Consider the following 20,425-nt stretch of genomic DNA (forward strand, 5'->3'; position numbering starts at 1 on the left):
CAGAACAGCAAGGCCTGGTCTACACTAGGGAATAAAGTCGATCCCAGATACGCAACTCTAGCTATGCCATTAGATCTGACGTGGTCTGGCAAATTCTTTCATTTGGCACCATTCAGGTCCAAGGGTGCTGGACTAGAGAGGTTCAACCCGTACTATAAATTACAATGGGCTTTCTTCTGCTCTCAGATGCCACTGTCTTTTCCTCTATTTGCATCTTATTTGAGATTATTCTGGGTTTGAAATAATTCAGTCACTCTACCCAAGGAAGGTATGTTGCAAAATTCCCAAAGTATTGTTTATTTAAAACGTTACTATCATAAAATTCCAGATCATGAACTGAAGACTTTGGATTCATAGTCAAACCTCTTTTGTTTAAATATATATATATACACACACCCAGTCACAAAACATGCTGCAATGATACAAATATATTTTTGATATGAAAATTACAGTACATTTTAAAGCATGAAAACAAATTGAGGCACTAGCCTGTACATCAGTTCTGCTCTGCACGGGTAGTGAAGCTGATAAGATTGCTTTAAGTTAACAAAAGACATTTATTTCCTTTTTTTGTTAACTGGTGAACATATCTTTACAGGCCATATCAAATAATGTGCTTTTTGTGAAATGTCACTGATTTCCGTTCCATAGGGAGTCTTCGTTTTAGAACTACAACACACTTACACAACATGTATCGCTGCCACACTATGAAAAATAATCATTTTATTGAATTTACAACTCAAAAACCCAACAATTATTAAATAAATAATTATTCCTTACAGTGGATAATTTATATTACACTGCGTTGGCCATTTAAACAAATGAAATATAATAAATACACAGGAATGTCTTATTTACGCCTCCGTTCATAATTCTGTGCTGTGTTCTTTTCAGAGGACCCTGAAAAAGTGGTGTAAAGTGTTGTATAAATTTAACAAGCATTCGGACTCGCATAAAACATAACAAATTTTATGTATCACCAGCCACATTTCATTGTGTCAAAGGGGTAGCCGTGTTAGTCTGTAGCTTCACAAATAACAAGCAGTCCTATGGCACCTAAAAGACTAATAAGCTTATTCGGGAATTGTATTTGCCATTCATTTCTGAGCACTACATAAAGGGCACGATGCTAACAGATTGTCACTGCTCTCAGCTCCCACTGATTTCAATATGAATTTCAAGATTGGCCCCATGTACTTTATTTCCTTGATGCAGTTTGCTCCTGGTAGCTCTGTGTACATGCTAGATCCCCAGTAATTTCAATCTCAGCCAGGTTGAGGAGCAAGACAGGATAGGTCACTTCCAGATTAGGGATTGAGTATGAGGCTCCCCCGACAACTCACTGATGATCTCTTGGGATCAGTAATAGATCATATATACCTGCATGGAGGACTTGAGCTTCTGCACTAGCTTTGTATGCTGGATGGCCAACCCTGATTCCTTACTGGATGGTTCTTAACAGTGTCTAGTTATGAGGAACTCTACTGACCCCAGCCACCCCAGGATGCCTCTCTAAGGAGGACCTTCTCACTACAGCATGTGGAAAATGTGAAGTGGCCCAGGTTCACCTCTCCCTGCTACTCTCCAGAAGGCTAGTTGACAGAACACTGTTCTTTCTCCTCAGAGAGGTCTCCGCCCCAATGCACTACTGCCTCACAGATATCAAACTCTTTGAGAGGTAGAAACTACTGTGGAGGTGACTGGTCTCCCCTTCCACAACAGGAGCACTGCCTGGATGTAGAGCATCCTGCTTTGGCCTTTTGCATTTTTTTTTTATTAAACAAAAGCACAAACCAGAGTCCTTTAGGATTCCTTTCCTGCTTTGCCAGTGGTATCAATTTCTTCACATAGTGCCCCACAGAAGGTGGGAATTCTCAGTTGTGCGCTCTGCCTCTGTTCTAGAGCAGAAGTTCTCCAGCTCTGAGATGAGCTTCCCCAGGGAGGTGTGTGAGCTCTGTGTACGAATTTTTAAGAGTAGCTGTGACTTGAAAAGGACCAAGAGTACATGGGAGGCAGGGTTAAAAGAGACAGACAGATGTCTGCTGCTTAGGCTTTCCCAGAGCTCTCCCGTCCATAGCCTCAAGCAGGGTGGCTGCGCCAACCCCATGCTTTTAGGGGCTCCACAGCAGCTGCCCCAACTGTTCTATGGACAGGAGGACTGGGGGTTTATAGTGGACCTGGCACCATGGTAGCAGGGGTTGCCCACCACATGGACAGCAGGAGTTCAGCAGCCTGATCCACTCTACTGTGCTGCCCTCCCGGCCTGCTGCATCACACTTCTCTGCAGCAGCAGTGAGCAGGGTGCCCCAGCACCAGGAAGCTCCGCTTTCCACAACCACAGAGAAGCAGGACACAGTAGGCTGGTAGGGCTGCAGGAAAGGGTACTGCTCCAGCTCCTGCCACCCATGTGATGAATAGCAGAGGTGACCCCTGCTGCTGTAGCACCAGGCCCCATGATCCACCTGGCAGTGTTGCTTGGGGGAGGGCACGGGGTGTGCAGAGCAGAGGTGGGACTGGAGAAGAGGTTGGGCTTTTGCACTGCAAGAGGGTTCCCCCGGCCTGTGCCTGGAGCAGTGGGTGTGTGTATATAGGTGGAAGGGCTACCCCAAGCCCTGCTCCCTCCTCAGGACAGCCCTGGGCTCTCCTTCTTGCTCTGCAGTCCCTCCATGGGAGGCGGCTCACACTCAGAGGCCTGCTGCTTGGGCTCTCCTCTTTCCCCACTCCCAACCTAGCTCAGAAATAAGTGACACTGGGGCACTATGTCTGCTGTGATAAGTGATATGGCTTTCAGAGGTAGGTGCTCAGCCAGCAGGTGCTACCCTGTTCTGCCACCAGAACTGGGTGGCAGTGTGTATGTATGCCTGAAGGCACAAAGATGGGAGCCCAATCAAATAAGTTTGAGAAGCGCTGTTCTAGAGGAAGCTTTTAGGGAGCCACTACAACCAAACTCTGCCCCTTCCAAAGTCTGTTTTTATGGAATCACTTTTTAATGATAATACCATGTATAGCTCTGCCACCAAGGCAGAAGGCTGGGGTCATAAATCATGGGGGAAAATTAGCCCTGTCTTCTGACATCAGCAATATTCCTGGCCCTGCTCTGTAAAACAGGCAGGTGCATAAATTTTACATGCAAATACTCAACTAATTTTGAGTGAGTCAGTGGTGCAGCTCTTGCAGGGGATTGAATTACAACTTGCACCATACAAAGAAAAACCAAGCAAGGATCAAAATTAAAAGACAGTTTTCAGTCTGTGTCTGACTAACCCCTAAAATACTACTTACTTTAGCAAAAAGTATCAGGTATTACTATTATATTCCAGACTATATACAAATTATCTACAGTAGCAGTATTGTAACAGTTTTTATAGTGGGCTGCTGGAAACCACTGAACAAAACTTCAAGTCAGAGAATATGGTCACACCACTAATTCCAGCAGCCCCTCTCAGTACTGATCAGCCCTGCATTTGCAGTTATTTCATTACTATGGCTATTTGCAGACTGTTGGTTTCAGTGAGGCTTTGAGTTAGTGCAAGCTTCTTGCTTGCATGAACTCATGGCAGATCAAGGCATTACATATCGGAACCAGCATTGCTGAAACAGGAAATGTTAGCTAAATTACCAGGATTATAGAGCCATGGGACCTCTAATTTCCATTTCCATACACCAGAAGGAACATTGGCATAGTTTCCATCCAAAAGATTCTCCTAATGCCAGGGCTCACTTTTTTTTTTTTGGAGAAATTATATTAAGGAGGGGAGAAACCTAGCACACTTTCAGTATGTCATATTACTGCTAAAAGAATATCTGCCTGAGGAACCCATTTTCTACTTATACAGCAAAAAGAACAATGTTGAAATTGTGGCTGTTGCATACTTTTCAAGAACAGAATCAAACCTATACTATTTCTCTTCCACCCTGTCCTGACTAGAGGAGTACAAATGCTAAAGTCTAAGAAACTAGTTTACCTACTAGGCTAGCATATTACTATTAGAAACCCTAACAGAGCACAGCTTTGTTACCAGCAAATTTAAAAGTAATTAGGGCAATCAAAGAAGAGCATTTTATACTCATTGCACCCCAGAATTATATGTAAAATAGGTACATTTAATCCCAGGGCACGCTGAACCTGATTTATAATTTGATGTCATTCACTGTTATAGTGGTAAATGTGTGTTTACAAATATATGTACATTTAATAGCTGTTACCCTCACCAACAGAATTATACTAAATTGCTCCAGATGCAGGGCAATTTGCAAAACTAATTAGGATATACAGACCTATATTACTTCTCTGACTACAGAGTAGTAAAAAATAAAAATCACTGACAACTGTCATTAGAGAAAATATTGTAAACTATGCACCTGAGTAATATAAATGTCATGTAGCAATTTAACTCTGATAATCCATTTAAATAAAACGGTAAGAACTAGTTCAGTAACTTTAAAGAGACATTAGATCACTTTAAAAACCTTTTTTGGTTAGGTGACAGTCTATGGATAAGAATTTACAGCTAATGGAAGAGTGGAGTTATCCATCTGTGATATTCACAGAGACAGGGAAGATTGGGGAAAAAGGGAGGGAAAGTAACGGTAAGCAGTTGTCTGCAATACTTTAGTAGTTTAAATAAAAACAAAAAGGAAGTCCAGTAGCACTTTAAAGACTAACAAAATAACTTATTAGGTGGTGAGCTTTCATGGGACAGACCCACTTCCTCAGACCATAGCCACACCAGAAAAGACTCAATATTTAAAGGCACAGAGAACCAAAAATTGTTAAAGGTAAACAAATCAAAAAAAGTGTAATCAAGGTGGGCAAATCAAAACAGCTTAGGGGTGGCAGGAAGCAGGAAAGTCAAGAGTCAGATACAGCGAAGTATGTGGGGGGAAAAAAAAGGTCCATATAATGAGCCAGGTCTGTCCCACAAAAGCTCACCACCTAAATTATTTTGTTAGTCTTTAAAGTGCTACTGGACTGTCTTTTTGGTTTGATAGAATATGGACTAACATGGCTCTCTCTCTGTTAGTAGTTTAAAGTGCTGCTTAATTTGTTTGAGTTATTTGAAATACAATTAAACATTTACAAAAAAGTTGGTTGGGGGTGCTTAACACAGAAAACCTTGATGCCTTTTGGCAAGATAGGGCCACTTTTGATGGGAGGACTTTATGATCGCCATCAGGAGCATACATGATAAAATCAGTTTCCCTTTAAATTTCCAAAAGTTTGCTGATGCAGGAGTAGTACGCCTTTTACTTGAGGTGATCTATGTCCAAGCCCACTCGTTAAATGAATTTGACACTTTCATTCTTTGAAGACTTCCACGTCACCAAAATTTAATGTGGTTTTCTGTTTCTGATCTGAAGAAGCGGAGAACTAGAATAACGTGGATGCTACAGGTCAGGACTGATGAGGCGCATAAGCAGAATTCTTTAGGGAAATTTATACAGCATCCCCTGCACTGTGCCTGGCTGAAGCGATTGCCCATCCTCAATCACTTTCATAAGCACTGAAATGACTGATTAAAATATTGTTATTAAACAACTTTGTCATAAAATATCATCTGTTAAGACTCTTGTTATGAGTCTTCTTTGGTTTATTGGTAGAGAATGAAAAAGGTAGTAGAATTAAGAGGTTGTAGTTTTAGTCTTAGCCATTGTTTATACATACCAGAATTTAAAGATCTTTTGCCCATAAGTCCAACAAAGGAGTCTGTTTTATGCCCTGAAAAAATATATTTGGGGGTGTTTTAATACATTTTCAATATGCAGTTTTTCTGAGGTAATGTGTTTTCATGAGGAATACAAGGAAGAGGTAGACTCCACAAATATTCTTCCTACTTATTCAAGTTGATACCACTTGAAGCATTAGTAAAACAGAGAATCATCACCCCCGCCTCTCATAGGGTCAGATCCAAGCTCCATCAAGCCAGTAAGAGCCTCTTCATTGTGACTAAGCAGACAGAAAAGATTGACCCCAATTTTGGCATCAGTTTAATCAATGATAAAACTTCCACTGATTTCAATATATGCAGTAGATCAGGCCCCATAACTTCATAGACTTTTCATTCTATAATTTGGAACTGTTGGATTCATCTGTCCTATGAATTAGTTCTTTTGCAGAAATGTTTCCTCCTATTTTTCTATAGAGCAAAGGACTCTCTATGGGCTAGATAATCGAGTCCTTTGTCATACTGGACAGTCAAAGCACTACACAGGAGTAAGTGCTAAGTACCTACCAATATGTAGCACTTTAAAGACTAACCAAATGATTTATTTGGCAATGAGCTTTCGTGGGACAGACCCACTTCATCAGATCAATCTCATTTCCAATACAGACTGGCATTTATAAGTACAGAGGACTAAAAACATATAGCAATAAAAACTGAAATCAAATACGTAGAGGGGGATGTTAATTGTCCTGTCTGAGATAATTACAAGAATCAAAGGAAGGGAAGCAGTCCTTGTAATGCATGAGGTAATTGATGTCTCTGTTCATACCATGTGTTAATGTTGAATTGAATATGAATTCCAACTCATATTTCTCACTCTAATCAGTTTAAATTCTTTCTGCTCCCAGACACAAGTTCTCAGGTCTTTAACCAAATGGTCCACTCCACTGACGTGTTCACTGACCGGCTTTCGTGCATTGAGTTTCCTGATGTCTGCTCTATGTCCATTTATTCTCTGACGAAGCTTTTGTCCAGTCTGTTCAATGTACTTACTGGCAGGCATTGTTGGTGCATAATGGCATATATAATGTTGCTAGAAGCGCACAAGAATGTGCCTTTGATCTTGTAACTAACATGGTTAGGTCCAGTGATGGTGTCCCCAGAATAAGTGTGGGCTAAGTTGGCAGTGGGGTTTGATGCAAGGAAAAGTTCCAGGATCCATATTACTGTGGTGTAGCCTATGATTGCAAGTGAGAATCTTTTAGGTTAGGAGGCTGTCTGTAGGAAAGGATAGGCCTGTCACCCAGGGCCTTCTGGAGTATATAGCATCACGATCCAGAATAGGTTGTAGGTTCTTCAATGATGTATTGCTGGGGTTTGAGCTGGGGGCTATAGGTGATGACAACTCAATCCCCTTCCTGTGTGTTTGATTTGACAGTTTTTATTGCTTTTTTTGTCCTATAGTGCTACATTTCTGCTGTTTTGTTTTGTTGGACTACAGATTAACACGGCTACCTCTCTGTTACTGCCAACGTGTATTAATACTCCACAGCCTGGTCACATATCAGGATTTTTAACTTCTCACAAGGCCACATTTTGCAGTTCTTATTCCATCTGTGATCCTGGAAGCATTGACTGAGTTGTTAAGAGTTGCAGGATTTAGCCCATCAAGTATGCTGCACATGTAGTGTAGCTAGCCTGATTTCAAGTAATGAGAACAACATTTTGAAAAGGGTCTACTTATCTTTTACTACAGGTATTCAGATGTGAACAAATGTGTAAGTTCTTCTTTGGAAAGAGTTTCCCTTGGTTAATATCTGTTCACAATACAGGATAAATACTCATCTCACAAGTCAATTTCTCAGATGTTCAGAGGAGACATTTTAAGACTATAAGGTTGACTTCAGCCAGCAGCTACATCTGGTTATCTGGCTTAAAATTTTGGATGAGGCCTTTTAAAAAAATTGTCATTCAGACATGTAAACCCATTGATAATGTCTAGCTATTAGCATAGAACTCTGGGATGCTTATTAACCTCTTTGACAGCTGGAGGTTAAAGTAAAGCTTTTGGATTTCATCTAAATTGTCATCTTTGCTTCTTGGCCTTTGTGGCTAAGATTAAATGTAGTTATATTGGCTAAAAGTGTAATCTACAAATCACGTGTATCCAGGTCAAGGCAGGCTATGATCTGTAGCTGTTAGCCATGTTCAGTGCTTGTTAACTGCTGTAACACACCTCTGCACTGCAGATGACATATGCGCTCTAGCTCTTATTCTATGCAATTTGGCTGTTACTGGTTGCAGACATTCGCTCAATAAAATTCCTTAATCTGTCATTTTCTGACTGTGTGCGAGTGAGTGAGAAATACCAGTGTAAGAGATATGACTCTTCCTGGATGACATACAGGAATAAAGGAGTCCATAATAATGTATGTTGCCACTAATCCATGTTGCCAGGTGCCCTTGCTTACATGACATCACATTCATCAGTTAGATACAACTTAGGACCTGATATTTCTCAAGTGCAAATTTTGAATCTGGAATTAAACTTCATGTGTTTGAAATTCCAATTCCCTCACTTCTGCCAACTTAATGTATTTTGGCTTTGGGACACAATGACAGTGAGTAAAGATGGCAAAGAGGGGCTGTTCAGAGTAGGTCACCATGTTCAAGCCTATCTCTAGCTATACTATTTGGTAAACCCAGAGCTAGAAAACATTTCTCCTACACTCTTGCGTAGAGTCTTTAGTAACAAACACTAACACTTTGCTATGGTGACATAATAGTAACCTTAAACATAGGAAATTCAGTTTCTCATTTTATAATTTTTAGGTAAGTGTTCAGACAAAAATCATTTTCAACTTACTTTTATGAGAGATTTGGCCATATCCTAGAGCAAGAGAAAACAAAAGAGTAGTTTTAATAGAGATGAAATATAAACATAATCTGTTATTTCTATGAAGGTAAAGAAAAATATAGTTTCTATTGTGTAATCTGTATATTCCCAGTCCTGAAGAATTAGTTTGATAATTTACTTCCATATCAATCATGGAGATACGTATTTATGAATAATATATAATCTGTAAATAAAGACAACTGCTTAACATTCTTTAAGATTTAAAATAGCTACTCTCCCTCCCTGTTTTTAATCTGGTAAACCTTTTCAACTAGAAAGCAAGACAATAATAAGTTTAATTAAAGGCATATATATTTGTTCTCAACTTACTATTTGATTATTTTCTTAATTATGTTTATAAAAATGTGTGCACTTAAGAATTATTTACTATAAAGATGTGTCCACTGTATTTTTCCCCCCAGTGAAAGATTAATTTTATATGTAACAGAAAACACTTCCAGTGGCTGCAGTGAACTCAATTCATATTTTAAAACAAATTATCAAATATTATAAACACCTGGACACTTATGCTGAAAAGTGATCTGCAAAGATGTACCTCTGAGTTGGTCCTGACAATAAGCCAGCCAAATTTGTTCTCAAAATAATTTATTCTGATTGGACTCTGAGGAGCAAAACCAAGACATTTCCATAGCTTTGCATGTGCTTTCTCTTTAGGTATTGAGGGTCAGCTTTACATTTGTGTGTGTGGTTACCCTGAGCGATTGTCATCTTTATTGTCCGGACAGAAAAAATCCGAAACCAATCCCCATTTTCCCCTCTCATTACCTGTGCTTCAGAACGAGATGTCCTACCCAGGCAGCCGCCCCGTTCACAGACTCTCCACGAGTGGAGAGTCGTGCCTCCCCAGTCGCTAAGAGGGAACTGTGAGCCGGGAAGGAGTTTAAAAGGCGGGCGCGAAACGGACCCCCGGGCTCAGACGCGTGCGAGCCGCTCCCCCAGCCCCGCGCGAGCATGCAATCTCACCGGCATCGCGCTTGCCCATTAACCCGTAGAACTGCTGGGGCCTGGGTCTCCTGGCGATTCTCTGCAGGAAGTGTTCGAAGGGCAAGGGCAGCTCCTCCTGCAACGGAGAGGGGCAGCGTCAGCTTTTCCCTTGGCTCCTCCGGCAGGGGGAGAGCGCCCGGCAGAGCAGCCAGCCCCATGACAAACTTCCGCCCGTCGCTCCGGGCTGCAGCCGCCGCGCCCGCAGACCCACTGCAACCCAGACGCAGCCCGACGACGGGGCAGTTTCGATCCGAGTGTAAAGTGGAGGAAACTGGTTTGTGCACGAAGGGCCGACCAGGCCCGGGCCCCGTCCCCCGGCTACCAAAGTCCCCCCCCCGCTCCCCCACCCACCCGAGCTTCCCCGGGAACAGCCGCGCGCCTGCAGGGACCGCAAGCCGCACGCTTTGCGGGAAGCCCTCGAACATCGCGGCCGTCCAGCAACAGGTACCCGCAGCGTCACGGAGACTGGTGGGGGACGCGGAGAGCACGGCGTTTAGCGACCCCGACTGCGGCGCCCCCCCCGGCCACGCCCTGCAGGGGGACGGGGATTTGCATTAGTTTCCCCGTCCCCTGGCGCCCCCACCGGGTGTGGCTGGCGTTGGAGCGAGGCGGGAAAGGGCGCGGGAATGGCGGAGTTTTGCACCTGCCATGCTCTTTTCAAGCCAGCCTCCCGCGGCCCCGGCGAGGCGGAGCAGCTGGCGCGCCTGTGGGCAAAGAGCTGCAGAGCCCGAAAGTCCTGGGACTCAAGTTCCCGGCACACCCTCACGCATCGCCCTCTCCCTGCGGCCGGTCCGCCCGCTCCCCGCCTTACAACTGCATAACCACAACCCAACTTTGCAGGGGACTGCGGAACGGGACCGCGCCCCGCGGTTACTCGGTGCGCCCCTGGTCTCCCCTGCAGGATGCCCGCGCTAGTCCAGCGGAGGACGCGCTGGTCCTCTTGTAAATCGTTTGTCCCGCCTATTAAGGGGCTGCCTGTGAGCAGCTACCCAGCAAGTCGTCTGCCTCGCCTCTACCGGGCTGCTGGGGCCATGGGGCTCCATCGGGTGTATAAATCACCCACTGCAGCCGCTGAAGCTGCCTGCCCGGGCAAAGAGCCGGAGGGTCTCAGCGGACGGGCGCCCGCAGCAGAAAGCTGCCCCGCTACCCCCTTGCGTTTGCGTCCCCAGGTTCTCTCCCACCTTGAGCTGGTCGCTGTCGGACCAGTCCGACCAGTAATTCAGATCATCGTCGGCTCCGATTTCCTCTGCGAACACCTGCGCGGAAACGAGGAAGAACACCGCGAAGGCGACGAGGAGTTTCATCTTGGCCTCTCCTCCTGCTCGCAGGCCCTCTAGTGCAGTGGCTGCTGGGCTCCGGTGGGGGTGGCTCTCCGGCCAGGCGCTACTGGCTGCTGTAAGAGAGAAGAAAGGCGTGAGGACTGCCTGCAACTCCTCGTCCGCCCGCCCCGAGAGGGATCGCGCGTTATGAGCGCGGAGGAGCCAGCGAGGGGCCGCGTACACACGCCCGCCTAGAGGAACTCACGGGCTAAAGCGGCTGAGCGCACTGACTGCGGCGGGAAGGGGCGCTGCGCTGCGCTCCGCGGCTCTCGCCGAGTGGATCTGAAGACACGCCCGAGAGCGCGCCGGCTTATATACCTGGTGATGGGGAGGGCCAAGCCAGCTTCGTTTGCCTAACCCTAATTACTCCCTTCTAGTTATGGGACACACGTGACAACCCCCCCGCCCCTCCCCGCCCCGCGGTGCTTTGCGATCAATAGTCAATTACGCCGGGTACCCCTTCCTGCCTCTGCCTGCCCGAGGGAGCCGTGCCTCGGAGGGGCCCCTGGGGGTCAGGCATGAACTACCTTCCTGGGTTGCCAGTGACGCAGTGTTAGGGGAAGGCTGCGCATCTCTAACCCGCAACTCCTGCCATCCCACGGAGCTAAGGTTTGATCCACTGTCCCCTGACACCAAAGATTAGTCATCCGAGCAGAGGAAATGACGCATTCAGGCACTCAAGGCAACTGCACGATGCTATGTCAGACGTCAGGGCAGGTGCACCGACTTTGATCGGAAGGGACCCCCAAGTGTTGCTGCAGGAGACCAGAAGAATCACTCTGAGCCCTTGAAAATAACGCCCATGTCTCGGCGGCCCTGACTGTAAGCCACGGTGCATTAGGAAGCCGTGGGACTCAGCTGCAGAACGTTATTTTCCTATTGATCACCTCCTGCAAAGTCAAAGAGATGAATCTTGTATCCTTGTCAGCTTGGCTAGCTCAGTGGCACTCATTTATCAGGGGGTTCTTGTATTGTCCTCAAACGGCCAATACAGTTGCAGGCTCTCTTTCCACTGGTACTTTGGAGAAGGAAATAATGAAGGTTGAGTTTGCCTGAAGGGCCAGATGCAAAGCCCTGTGAATTCAGTGGGAACCTTTCCATTGACTTCAGTGATATTTGGCTCAGATACTCTCTCACACCTTGGCTACCCCCAGAGCATTTTTTTCTATCACACACCTCTTGAAAAAAAGATTTGCTCTAGTGTTTGTTTCTCTTTCTTGAATGGACACAGCTATGATAATAGATTTGCATGTAACCTCTGAAAAAGGAAGTCAACTGTGGGGTGCCCATGGGAGGATCCACTGACAGGTGAAAGCAGTGCAATAAACTACAGTTCTTCATTTGCCAGATTCCCCCTCTCCGTCTTTTCTTTTTGTGGTTATAAAAGAGGTGGTTTTGACAGTAATTTGCACTTTACTGTGCAGGGTGTATTTAATGGTAAGAGATGATTATAGCAACAATAAAAGTACGGATGAGAAACATAAATCCCTACAGAAAAAAATGTGCTGTGCTGTGAGCTCTTACTGCATCTCTCTCGCTCTTTCTTTCCGCTTAATTATAACATTGCTTATTTTTGTGCATATTATGGAAATACATTATTTTACCATTACGGCTAAACTATATTTACTTCCTGCAATATTATTTCTTTGGATGGTCTTGTTTGGCTTACAGCAGCTTAGCTTGTAACCAGAAATGAATTCTGAGACATAATTACATTAAACTCAGGAACATTTATCCCTAAACATTGCTATAGCCCACTACCAAATCTCCTAATCTAAGGCAGCTGAAGGATAAAGATTTGGGGTCAAACTCTCTGACAGTGCAAATGACTTTACTGGAGTGGTGCCAGTCTGCCACAGCAGAGACTTTGGATTGTTATCCTTTTCCACACGACAGTTTTGTGTTACTTATAAATATTCATCTCAGCTAACCAGTTGGCCTCCCTTGAGGTTCAAATGCCCCATCTATCTTATTTGTTACAGAATGCATGATGATGTTCATTTAACTTTAGGTATACACCATCTTCTATCTTGTCAGAGCGTACAGTAGTGCAGGCTAGATAAGCCACTCAATTCAAGGCTTGGCAGTAACTATTAATATTTGTACAAAGGAAGAAATTTTCCAAGAAGTGACCATTTGTTTTCTGATTCCATCATTTCACAATGCTGTTACTGAAATGGCCCTTCTCATGCAATGATAAGCCTCTTTCCCAGAATGGTCACTTGCTTCTAGATTGTTAATCCTGCAGCATGCCATCGAGTTGGTAGGTGAAAGACACTGCTTTTTTCCGATGAGACTGGTAAAAAAGAGGTAAAACATATGGGGTGCATCTTCACTGGCCAGCTACTTTGAAGTAGCTGGCACAATGTTGAAATAGTATGTGTCACATCAACACGTGCCGTGAGCTATTTCAATGTTGAAATCAAGGTTGGGTGGTGAGATGTCGAAATCACTATTCCTATCTGAAGATGGGAATACTGCCCTACTTCGACATTCAACGTCGAAGTAGGGCATGTGTAGATGATCCACGTCCTGCTATGTCGAAATAGCAGGGTCCTTCATGGTGGCCATCAGCTGAGGGGTTGAGAGACGCTCTGTCCAGCCCCTGTGGGGCTCTATGGTTGCCGCATGCTGCAGCCCTTAGCCCAGGGTTTCTGGCCGCTGCTGCTGCTGCTGCTGCAGCTGGGGGTCCATGCTGAGTGCATGGGGTCTGAAACTGGTTGTCGGCTCTGTGGATCTCGTGCTGTGCAGGGCGAATGTGTCCGGGAGGAGCCCTTTAAGGGAGCAGCTTGGGGCTTTGCTGGCCCCTTATTTCAATGGGGAGCACTTGTGTGTGTGGACGCTTCGCATTTCCTTCCGGGGCAGCTCCTTTCGATGTTCTCCGTCGCTACTTCGATGTTGAACATCGATGGTACCAGCCCTGGAGGATGTGTATACGATGTTCTTACATCGAAATAGGCTATTTCGACGTAGTGTGCTAGTGTAGACGTAGCCATGGGCTGTGTCTACACCAGCCCAAAACTTCAAAATGGCCATGCAAATGGCCATTTCAAAGTTTACTAATGAAGCGCTGAAATACATATTCAGCGCCTCATTAGAATGCCAGTGGCCCCGGCACTTCGAAATTGACGTGACTCTCCGCTGCACGGCTTGTCCAGATGGGGCTCCTTTTCAAAAGGACCCCACCAACTTCGAAATCCCCTTATTCCTAACAGCAGATAGGAATAAGGGGGTTTCAAAGTTGCTGGGGTCCAATTTGACATTTGCATGGCCATTTTGAAGTTTTGGGCTAGTGTAGACACAGCCATGGGCTGCATCTACACATGCCCCTTCCTTTCAAAAGGAGCATATTAATGAGCGGGTTCGAAAAATGCTAATGAGGTGCTGCAATGAATATGCAGCACCTCATTAGCATAATGGCGGCCTCAGCGATTCGAAAGTGTGGCTTTTCAAATCGCGTGCCGCCTGTGGAGATGGAACCTTCTGAAAGGGCCCCCCCAGTTTTCAAAAGCCCTTCTTCCAATCACAGACAGGAAGAAGGGCTTTCAAAAAGTGGGGGGGTCCTTTTGGAAGGTCCCGTCTCCATGGGCAGCATTCGATTTGAAAAGCTGCACTTTCGAATCGCTGTGGCCGCCATTATGCTAATGAGGTGCTGCATATTCATTGCAGCACCTCATTAGCATCTTTTGAACCCGCTCATTAACATGCCCCTTTCGAAAGGAAGGGGCACGTGTAGACCCAGCCATGGGGTGTGTCTACACTTGCATTCCTATTTCAAAAGAGGTATGCAAATGAGGTGAATCAAAAATGCAAATGAGGTACACATTTCCATATTTGACATGCAGATTTGAATTTTGAAAGACCTTCTTTTGAAAGAAGAAAACCAGTGTAGACACTGCTCTTTCGAAAGTAAACCCCATCTTCAAAACAATCCTTCTTCCCATTAAGTAAAGAGAAAAAGGATTCTTTCGAAGATGGGTTTACTTTTGAAAGAACAGCGTCTACACTGGCTTTCTTCTTTTGAAAGAAGCTCTTTTGAAATTAGAACATGCAAATGAGGTGCTAATATGCAAATTTATATCTCATTTGCATTTTGATTTACCTCATTTGCATACCTCTTTTGAAAGAAGACTGCAAGTGTAGACACACCCAAAGTGATAATCACGCTTCTGACTCCTTTCTTCCATAAAGATCTATTACAACATGAGTCCCCTTCATACTTGTTACACCTGTATTGACCCAGAGGTGGAAATGGCATTGTTGAGCAACACTGGGGGAACTCAGCTGTTGCTTTTCCTTGGTGTGCTTTCGTGCAACATCCCATTTTGCCCATGGGCTTTGAATATTCTACCTTTACTGGTTTCCCTGTGTTGCTTTGATTTTCCCATGATAGCCTTCTGTGTGGCATTGGGCACCTGTGGACATACAGGGTAAATTTATATTAACTTGAATATCTCAAGTTTGACACCTACATCTGTATTTAGGCAGCACAGCAAAGACCTTGATTTACCCACAGCTGCTGTTCCCTCCAGTGTTTTATGAGTGGACTAAATTTTATTATGTGCACTGAGGCATGTGTGGATGTGCACCACCAGTAGAAACACTTGCTGCTAGCCAGGCCTTTTGTCAGGAATCCTGGGCCCCAGGAGAGTAAAATCAGTGGGCCCCTGTCCACGCTCAGACAGAGCCACACTCCCCCCCAACCTAGGAAACACCGAGTGCCAATCAGAGGACCACATGGTTGGCCACAAGCCCATTCTCCCACCCATCTTTGCCATCCCGTCATCCTGCACAGCTCTCCCACCAGGGGTCCGGTGCTCAGCTCCTCCTCCTTTCTGCCCCCTCCACTTTTGCCCCCCAGCAGTTGTATGCCCCCCAGCTCAGCTCTTTTCTCCCTGCCTACCTCTGCCCCACCCCTCTGTTCTTTTCAGCCCAGTTCCTCGGCCCCACTCAGCCTTGCTCCCTACAGTCCTGTGCCTGGCTCTACCCCAGAGCTTGATCCCTACCTCTCTTACCAGCCTGGCTCTCCTCTCCCTGCTTCCTCACATGGTTATAACCTACCCACCCTGCCGCCCTCAGCTCCATGGATTCGAACTCTCCCCAGTCATACCATGCTGCTGCAGCCATGCTACTTAAAAGCATCCAGGCAGTGGTAGTCCCAGGCCCCCTTAAATCCACCAGGCCCTGACACAGTTGCCCCGTTGTCCCTCTCTATGGGTGGACCTGCTGCCAGCGGTGGGTGCTCTGCTAAGCAGCTGGCTGGCACCTGATGCTCTCATAGAATCATAGAACAATAGAGCTGGAAGAGACCTAAAACCGTCGAGTCCAGCCCCCTGCTCTAAGCAGGACCAAACCCATCTCCTAGGCGACCACCCAGATGCTCAGCTTACAGGAAACACTGCCCACAGCTCTCACTGAAAGCACTTCTAGGCACCCACGTTTAATTATTTTAGCCACAATGAACCAACACTCTCAAGTGCTGGAATTCCTGCAGTATTACATTGTTGTCGAAATGGTGACAATCACAGAGTGTGCCCGATGATCTAGAAGAGCAGTATTTCTTAAACTGCCTTCCGTGGAACACTGGTGTTCCCTGAGCATCTCGCAGGGGCGCTGCGGTGGTGTGGCAACTAGCAAAGACATGTTTTCCTTTATTAAAACCAGAGGCAATGTTACTTCTTCATTGCTATGACATCTGATTAAATTACTTGAGTTTGGTTTTGCAGTATATGTTGCTGGGGGTTTTTTTTTGGTCCGACAATGAATTGTTTTTGAGGAACCTTTTCATAGGTGTTCTGCACAAAAAATATGATTGTTTAGTGTTGCGTGGTCTCAAAAAGTTTAAGAAACACGGGTCTAGAGGAAAAACAATTTTCCTTTAAAGGGAGAGAGGCCATAAAATTAAAACATACATACTCCATCCCTTTCTTTATAGGTGTCAAGCCCACTGATGGGGATGTGGGGTGGGAGCAGGCAACACGGGAAGTTGCCCCCAGGCCCAGTGTTTCAAAGGGGCCCAAACTCTGGCTGCTGCCATGGCTACTTTGGCAGTGGGGTAGCAGGGGTGGAACTCCGGGCCAATTTGAATTGCCACCGAGTGCTGTGTCACGGCTACACACGTGCATCTCAGGGAGTGGGCGTGTGGGGCACCAGGGCTGACAGCCCTAACCCCTGCTCCTTCCACCCTTGCCTTACTCATTCTGGGGTACAGAGCCAGGCCCCCCTCCCACCTTGCCCTGGGGCCCACGGCAGCTGTCAGCATGGCTGATATCTATCAGTGATGTCAAGCATTTTATCATTATCCTGTCTTGTGTTCTGGCTGAGAGTGAACATTAACTAAAAGGGCAGGCTCGCTTTTTATTTCCCAGCCATACCATGAGCTAGTTGCTTGCTGTTTTCCTGCCCGTTCGAACCTCAGCCACAAAAATGACACTCTGGACGTTTCAGGAAGAGAGAAGCCAATCAAAGGGCTAATCAGCAAACGTGGGGCTGCTTGCAAAGGTGCACATCTTTCATATAAGAGGGGGATATGAAATGATGCGTGGATGCAGCTCAATTTTGTGCCTAGGGCTCAAGAATAAGAGCCAGAGGACACATGACTCTATATGTAACTCTAAAAACAACAAGAAGTCCTGTGGCACCTTATAGACTAACAGATATTTTGGAGCATAAGCTTTCACAGGCAAAGACCCGCTTCATCAGATGTACATGGGTCTTTGCCCATGAAAGCTTATGCTCCAAAATATCTGTTAATCTATAAGGTGCCACAGGACTTCTTGTTGTTTTTGAAAATACACACTAACACAGCTACCTCTCTCATACATGTAACTCTGTCAGTAACTCATGACATTATTGTAAATGAGCCATGCTAGGGCACCACACTATTTCTGTTGTAGCCAGTGTGATCGCCCTCCCTGCCGTTGGCTCTCCTGTTGCTCATCTGTGAAAGGGAAAACAACCTGCCTACTTTTGTCAAAAGCTTTGAAATCTAAGCCTTAAAACTTCTAAAGCATTACTGTTACTACGCAGCAACGAAGGGTCCTGTGGCACCTTATAGACTAACAGAAAAGTTTAGAGCATGAGCTTTCGTGAGTTAACTTCTTCAGATGCTGGTCCTGGAAATCTGCAAGGCCAGGTATAAGTAGGCCAGAGCAAGGCTTGGGATAACGAGGTTAGCTCAGTCAGGAAGGCTGAGTTGTATTGTCATCAGTAGATCTGGAGGTGTGAACTCCAAGAGAGGGGAAGCTGCTTTTGTATTTAGCCAGCCATTCACAGTCTTTGTTTAATCCTGAGCTGAGGGTATTGAATTTGCAGATGAATTGTAGCTCAGCAATTTCTCTTTGGCGTCTGGTCTTGAAATTTCTTTGCTGCAGGATAGCTACTTTTAAATCTGCTACTGTGTGTCCTGGGAGATTGAAGTGCTCTCCTATGGGTTTTTGTATATTGCCATTTCTGATGTCTGATTTGTGTGCATTTATTCTTTTACGTAGAGACTGTCCAGTTTGTCCGATGTATATGGCAGAGGGGCATTGCTGGCACATGATGGCATAAATTACATTGGTAGATGTGCAGCTGAATGAACCCACAATGGTGTGGCTGATCCGGTTAGGTCCTGTAATGATGTTGCTGGTGTGTATATGTGGGCAGAGCTGGCAACGAGGTTTGTTGCATGGATGGGTCCCTGAGATAGAGTGACTGTGGTGTGGTGTATAGTTGCTTGTTAGGATTTGTTTTAGGTTGGCAGGTTGTCTGTGAGCAATGATAGGTCTGCCTCCCAAGGCCTGTGAAAGTGTGGGATCATTGTCCAGGATGGGTTGTAGATCCCTGATGATGCGCTGTAGAGGTTTTAGCTGAGGACTGTAGGTGATGGCTAGTGGTGTTCTGTTGGTTTCTCTCTTGGGCTTGTCCTGTAGCAGGAGGCTTCGTGGCACTGATGACAATACAACTCAGCCTTCCTGACTGAGCTAACCTCGTTATCCCCAGCCTTGCTCTGGCCTATTTATACCTGGCCTTGCAGATTTCCAGGACCAGCATCTGAAGAAGTGAGTTAACTCACGAAAGCTCATGCTCTAAACTTTTCTGTTAGTCTATAAGGTGCCACAGGACCCTTTGTTGCTGCTACAGATCCAGACTAACACGGCTACCCCTCTGAAACTTGTTACTACGCAGAGGCCAAGATAGTCATGTGGATTCTTAGTGTTTTAATTCTGACTTAGCAGCCGATCAAACATTTTCTTCTCTTGAAAAGTTATAATTTTTAGCACAATTCTATAATCAGGTTCTTAACATTTGAGATACCTGCATCATTGGCCAGTATCAATTCAAGGGACTTCAGGATTTGGCCTCCAGCCATCCATAGTGGTATTATCATACAAGACAGTAAAAAGAACTACAGGATATTAGCAAGTTTTTCATTATACTATTAATTTGTTTGCAAATGAGCATGTGAGCTTACAATATTAGGCTCTATAATTCCACACAATAGATACAGAAATTTTGGCTTGGAAATCAAGAGATAATGGGATCAAAAAATTCATCTAAATATTCAGTATTTCTCATGCAAATTATCATAAGGGGAGAAAACTTCAGTACCATTAATCAGGCATTTATCTAGTCTCATATTTAGGACCTGGATTAAAGAAGCTTGTCATGGCATGAATCCCAGCTGAAATGGAAAATGGTGAAGCAATTGTGTCTGAAAAACTACACATTGTTTTCCAGGTGGGTTTAAAATGATAATTTCTCTGTAAGGGTATTTGAGAAGTATTTATTTGAATTCTATGCTGATGTGTTGGTTTGCAACAAAAAGGCAATAGTCTCATGCTGTAACAGAAGAGCCTGCATTCCATCATCAAAGGACTTTGCCAGTACCAACGAGTACCAACTGTTAGCAATACCTGCTAATTCAGACTAATAATGTATATTTTATACACTGGTAAATTTATGCACAGACCAGCTTGGCCCACATAGCCTTTTATATCTTGGGAGAGCACCTGGTGACTCACATATTCCTCATCTTTATGTAATTGTGATATCACATATAAAGCATGTGGGGTATTAGGGAAAAAGCTATTCATTACATTAATGTGAATAGTATCAGAGAGGTAGCCATGTTAGTCTGTATCTTCGAGAACAACAAGAAGTCCTGTGGCACCTTATAGACCAAAATATATTTTGGAGCATCAGGTTTCATGGGCAAAGACCCGCTTCATCAGATGCATGGGGGGGTGGTTTCAGAGGGGTTTTTAAAGAGTGGGGTCCCAGTAAGAGGGAGGGCCAGAGCTGACAAGGTCTATTCAGCAAGGTAGCAATGGCCCAGTATCAACAGCACTTATCAAAAGAGGAAAAAACAAGTCAGATCAGACAGGGGGATGTAAGCCATTATCAGAGTCTAATGGGGAGATATTAGCACCCAGAGCAGAGAAACTGCCTTTGTAAGCTGTAAACCATTCCCAGTCTCTGTTTAATCTATGGTTGATGGAGTCAAATTTGCAAATAAATTGCAGCTCAGAGATTTCTCTCTCCATTTGATTTTTGAA

At 45.0% G+C, this 20,425-nt stretch overlaps 1 protein-coding gene across 2 annotated transcripts; it reads right to left on the reverse strand.

Annotated features, from left to right (window-relative positions):
• Positions 1–283: 283 nt before the first annotated feature.
• Positions 284–10,871, reverse strand: TAC1 (tachykinin precursor 1). Of its 2 annotated transcripts, XM_074986214.1 has the most exons (5): positions 10,749–10,871; positions 9,547–9,643; positions 8,533–8,556; positions 5,666–5,719; positions 284–900 (listed from the first exon to the last, which is right to left on the reverse strand). In XM_074986214.1, the coding sequence occupies exons 1-5, from the start codon at positions 10,869–10,871 to the stop codon at positions 851–853; spliced, it is 348 nt and encodes a 115-aa protein (XP_074842315.1). In that variant the 3' UTR covers positions 284–850. The 2 variants fall into 2 exon arrangements, with proteins under 2 accessions (XP_074842315.1, XP_074842316.1); XM_074986215.1 differs by lacking the exon at positions 5,666–5,719.
• Positions 10,872–20,425: the final 9,554 nt, after the last annotated feature.

This window comes from Carettochelys insculpta, chromosome 2, assembly GCF_033958435.1.
Source record: "Carettochelys insculpta isolate YL-2023 chromosome 2, ASM3395843v1, whole genome shotgun sequence".
Classification (NCBI taxonomy): Eukaryota; Metazoa; Chordata; order Testudines; family Carettochelyidae; genus Carettochelys; species Carettochelys insculpta.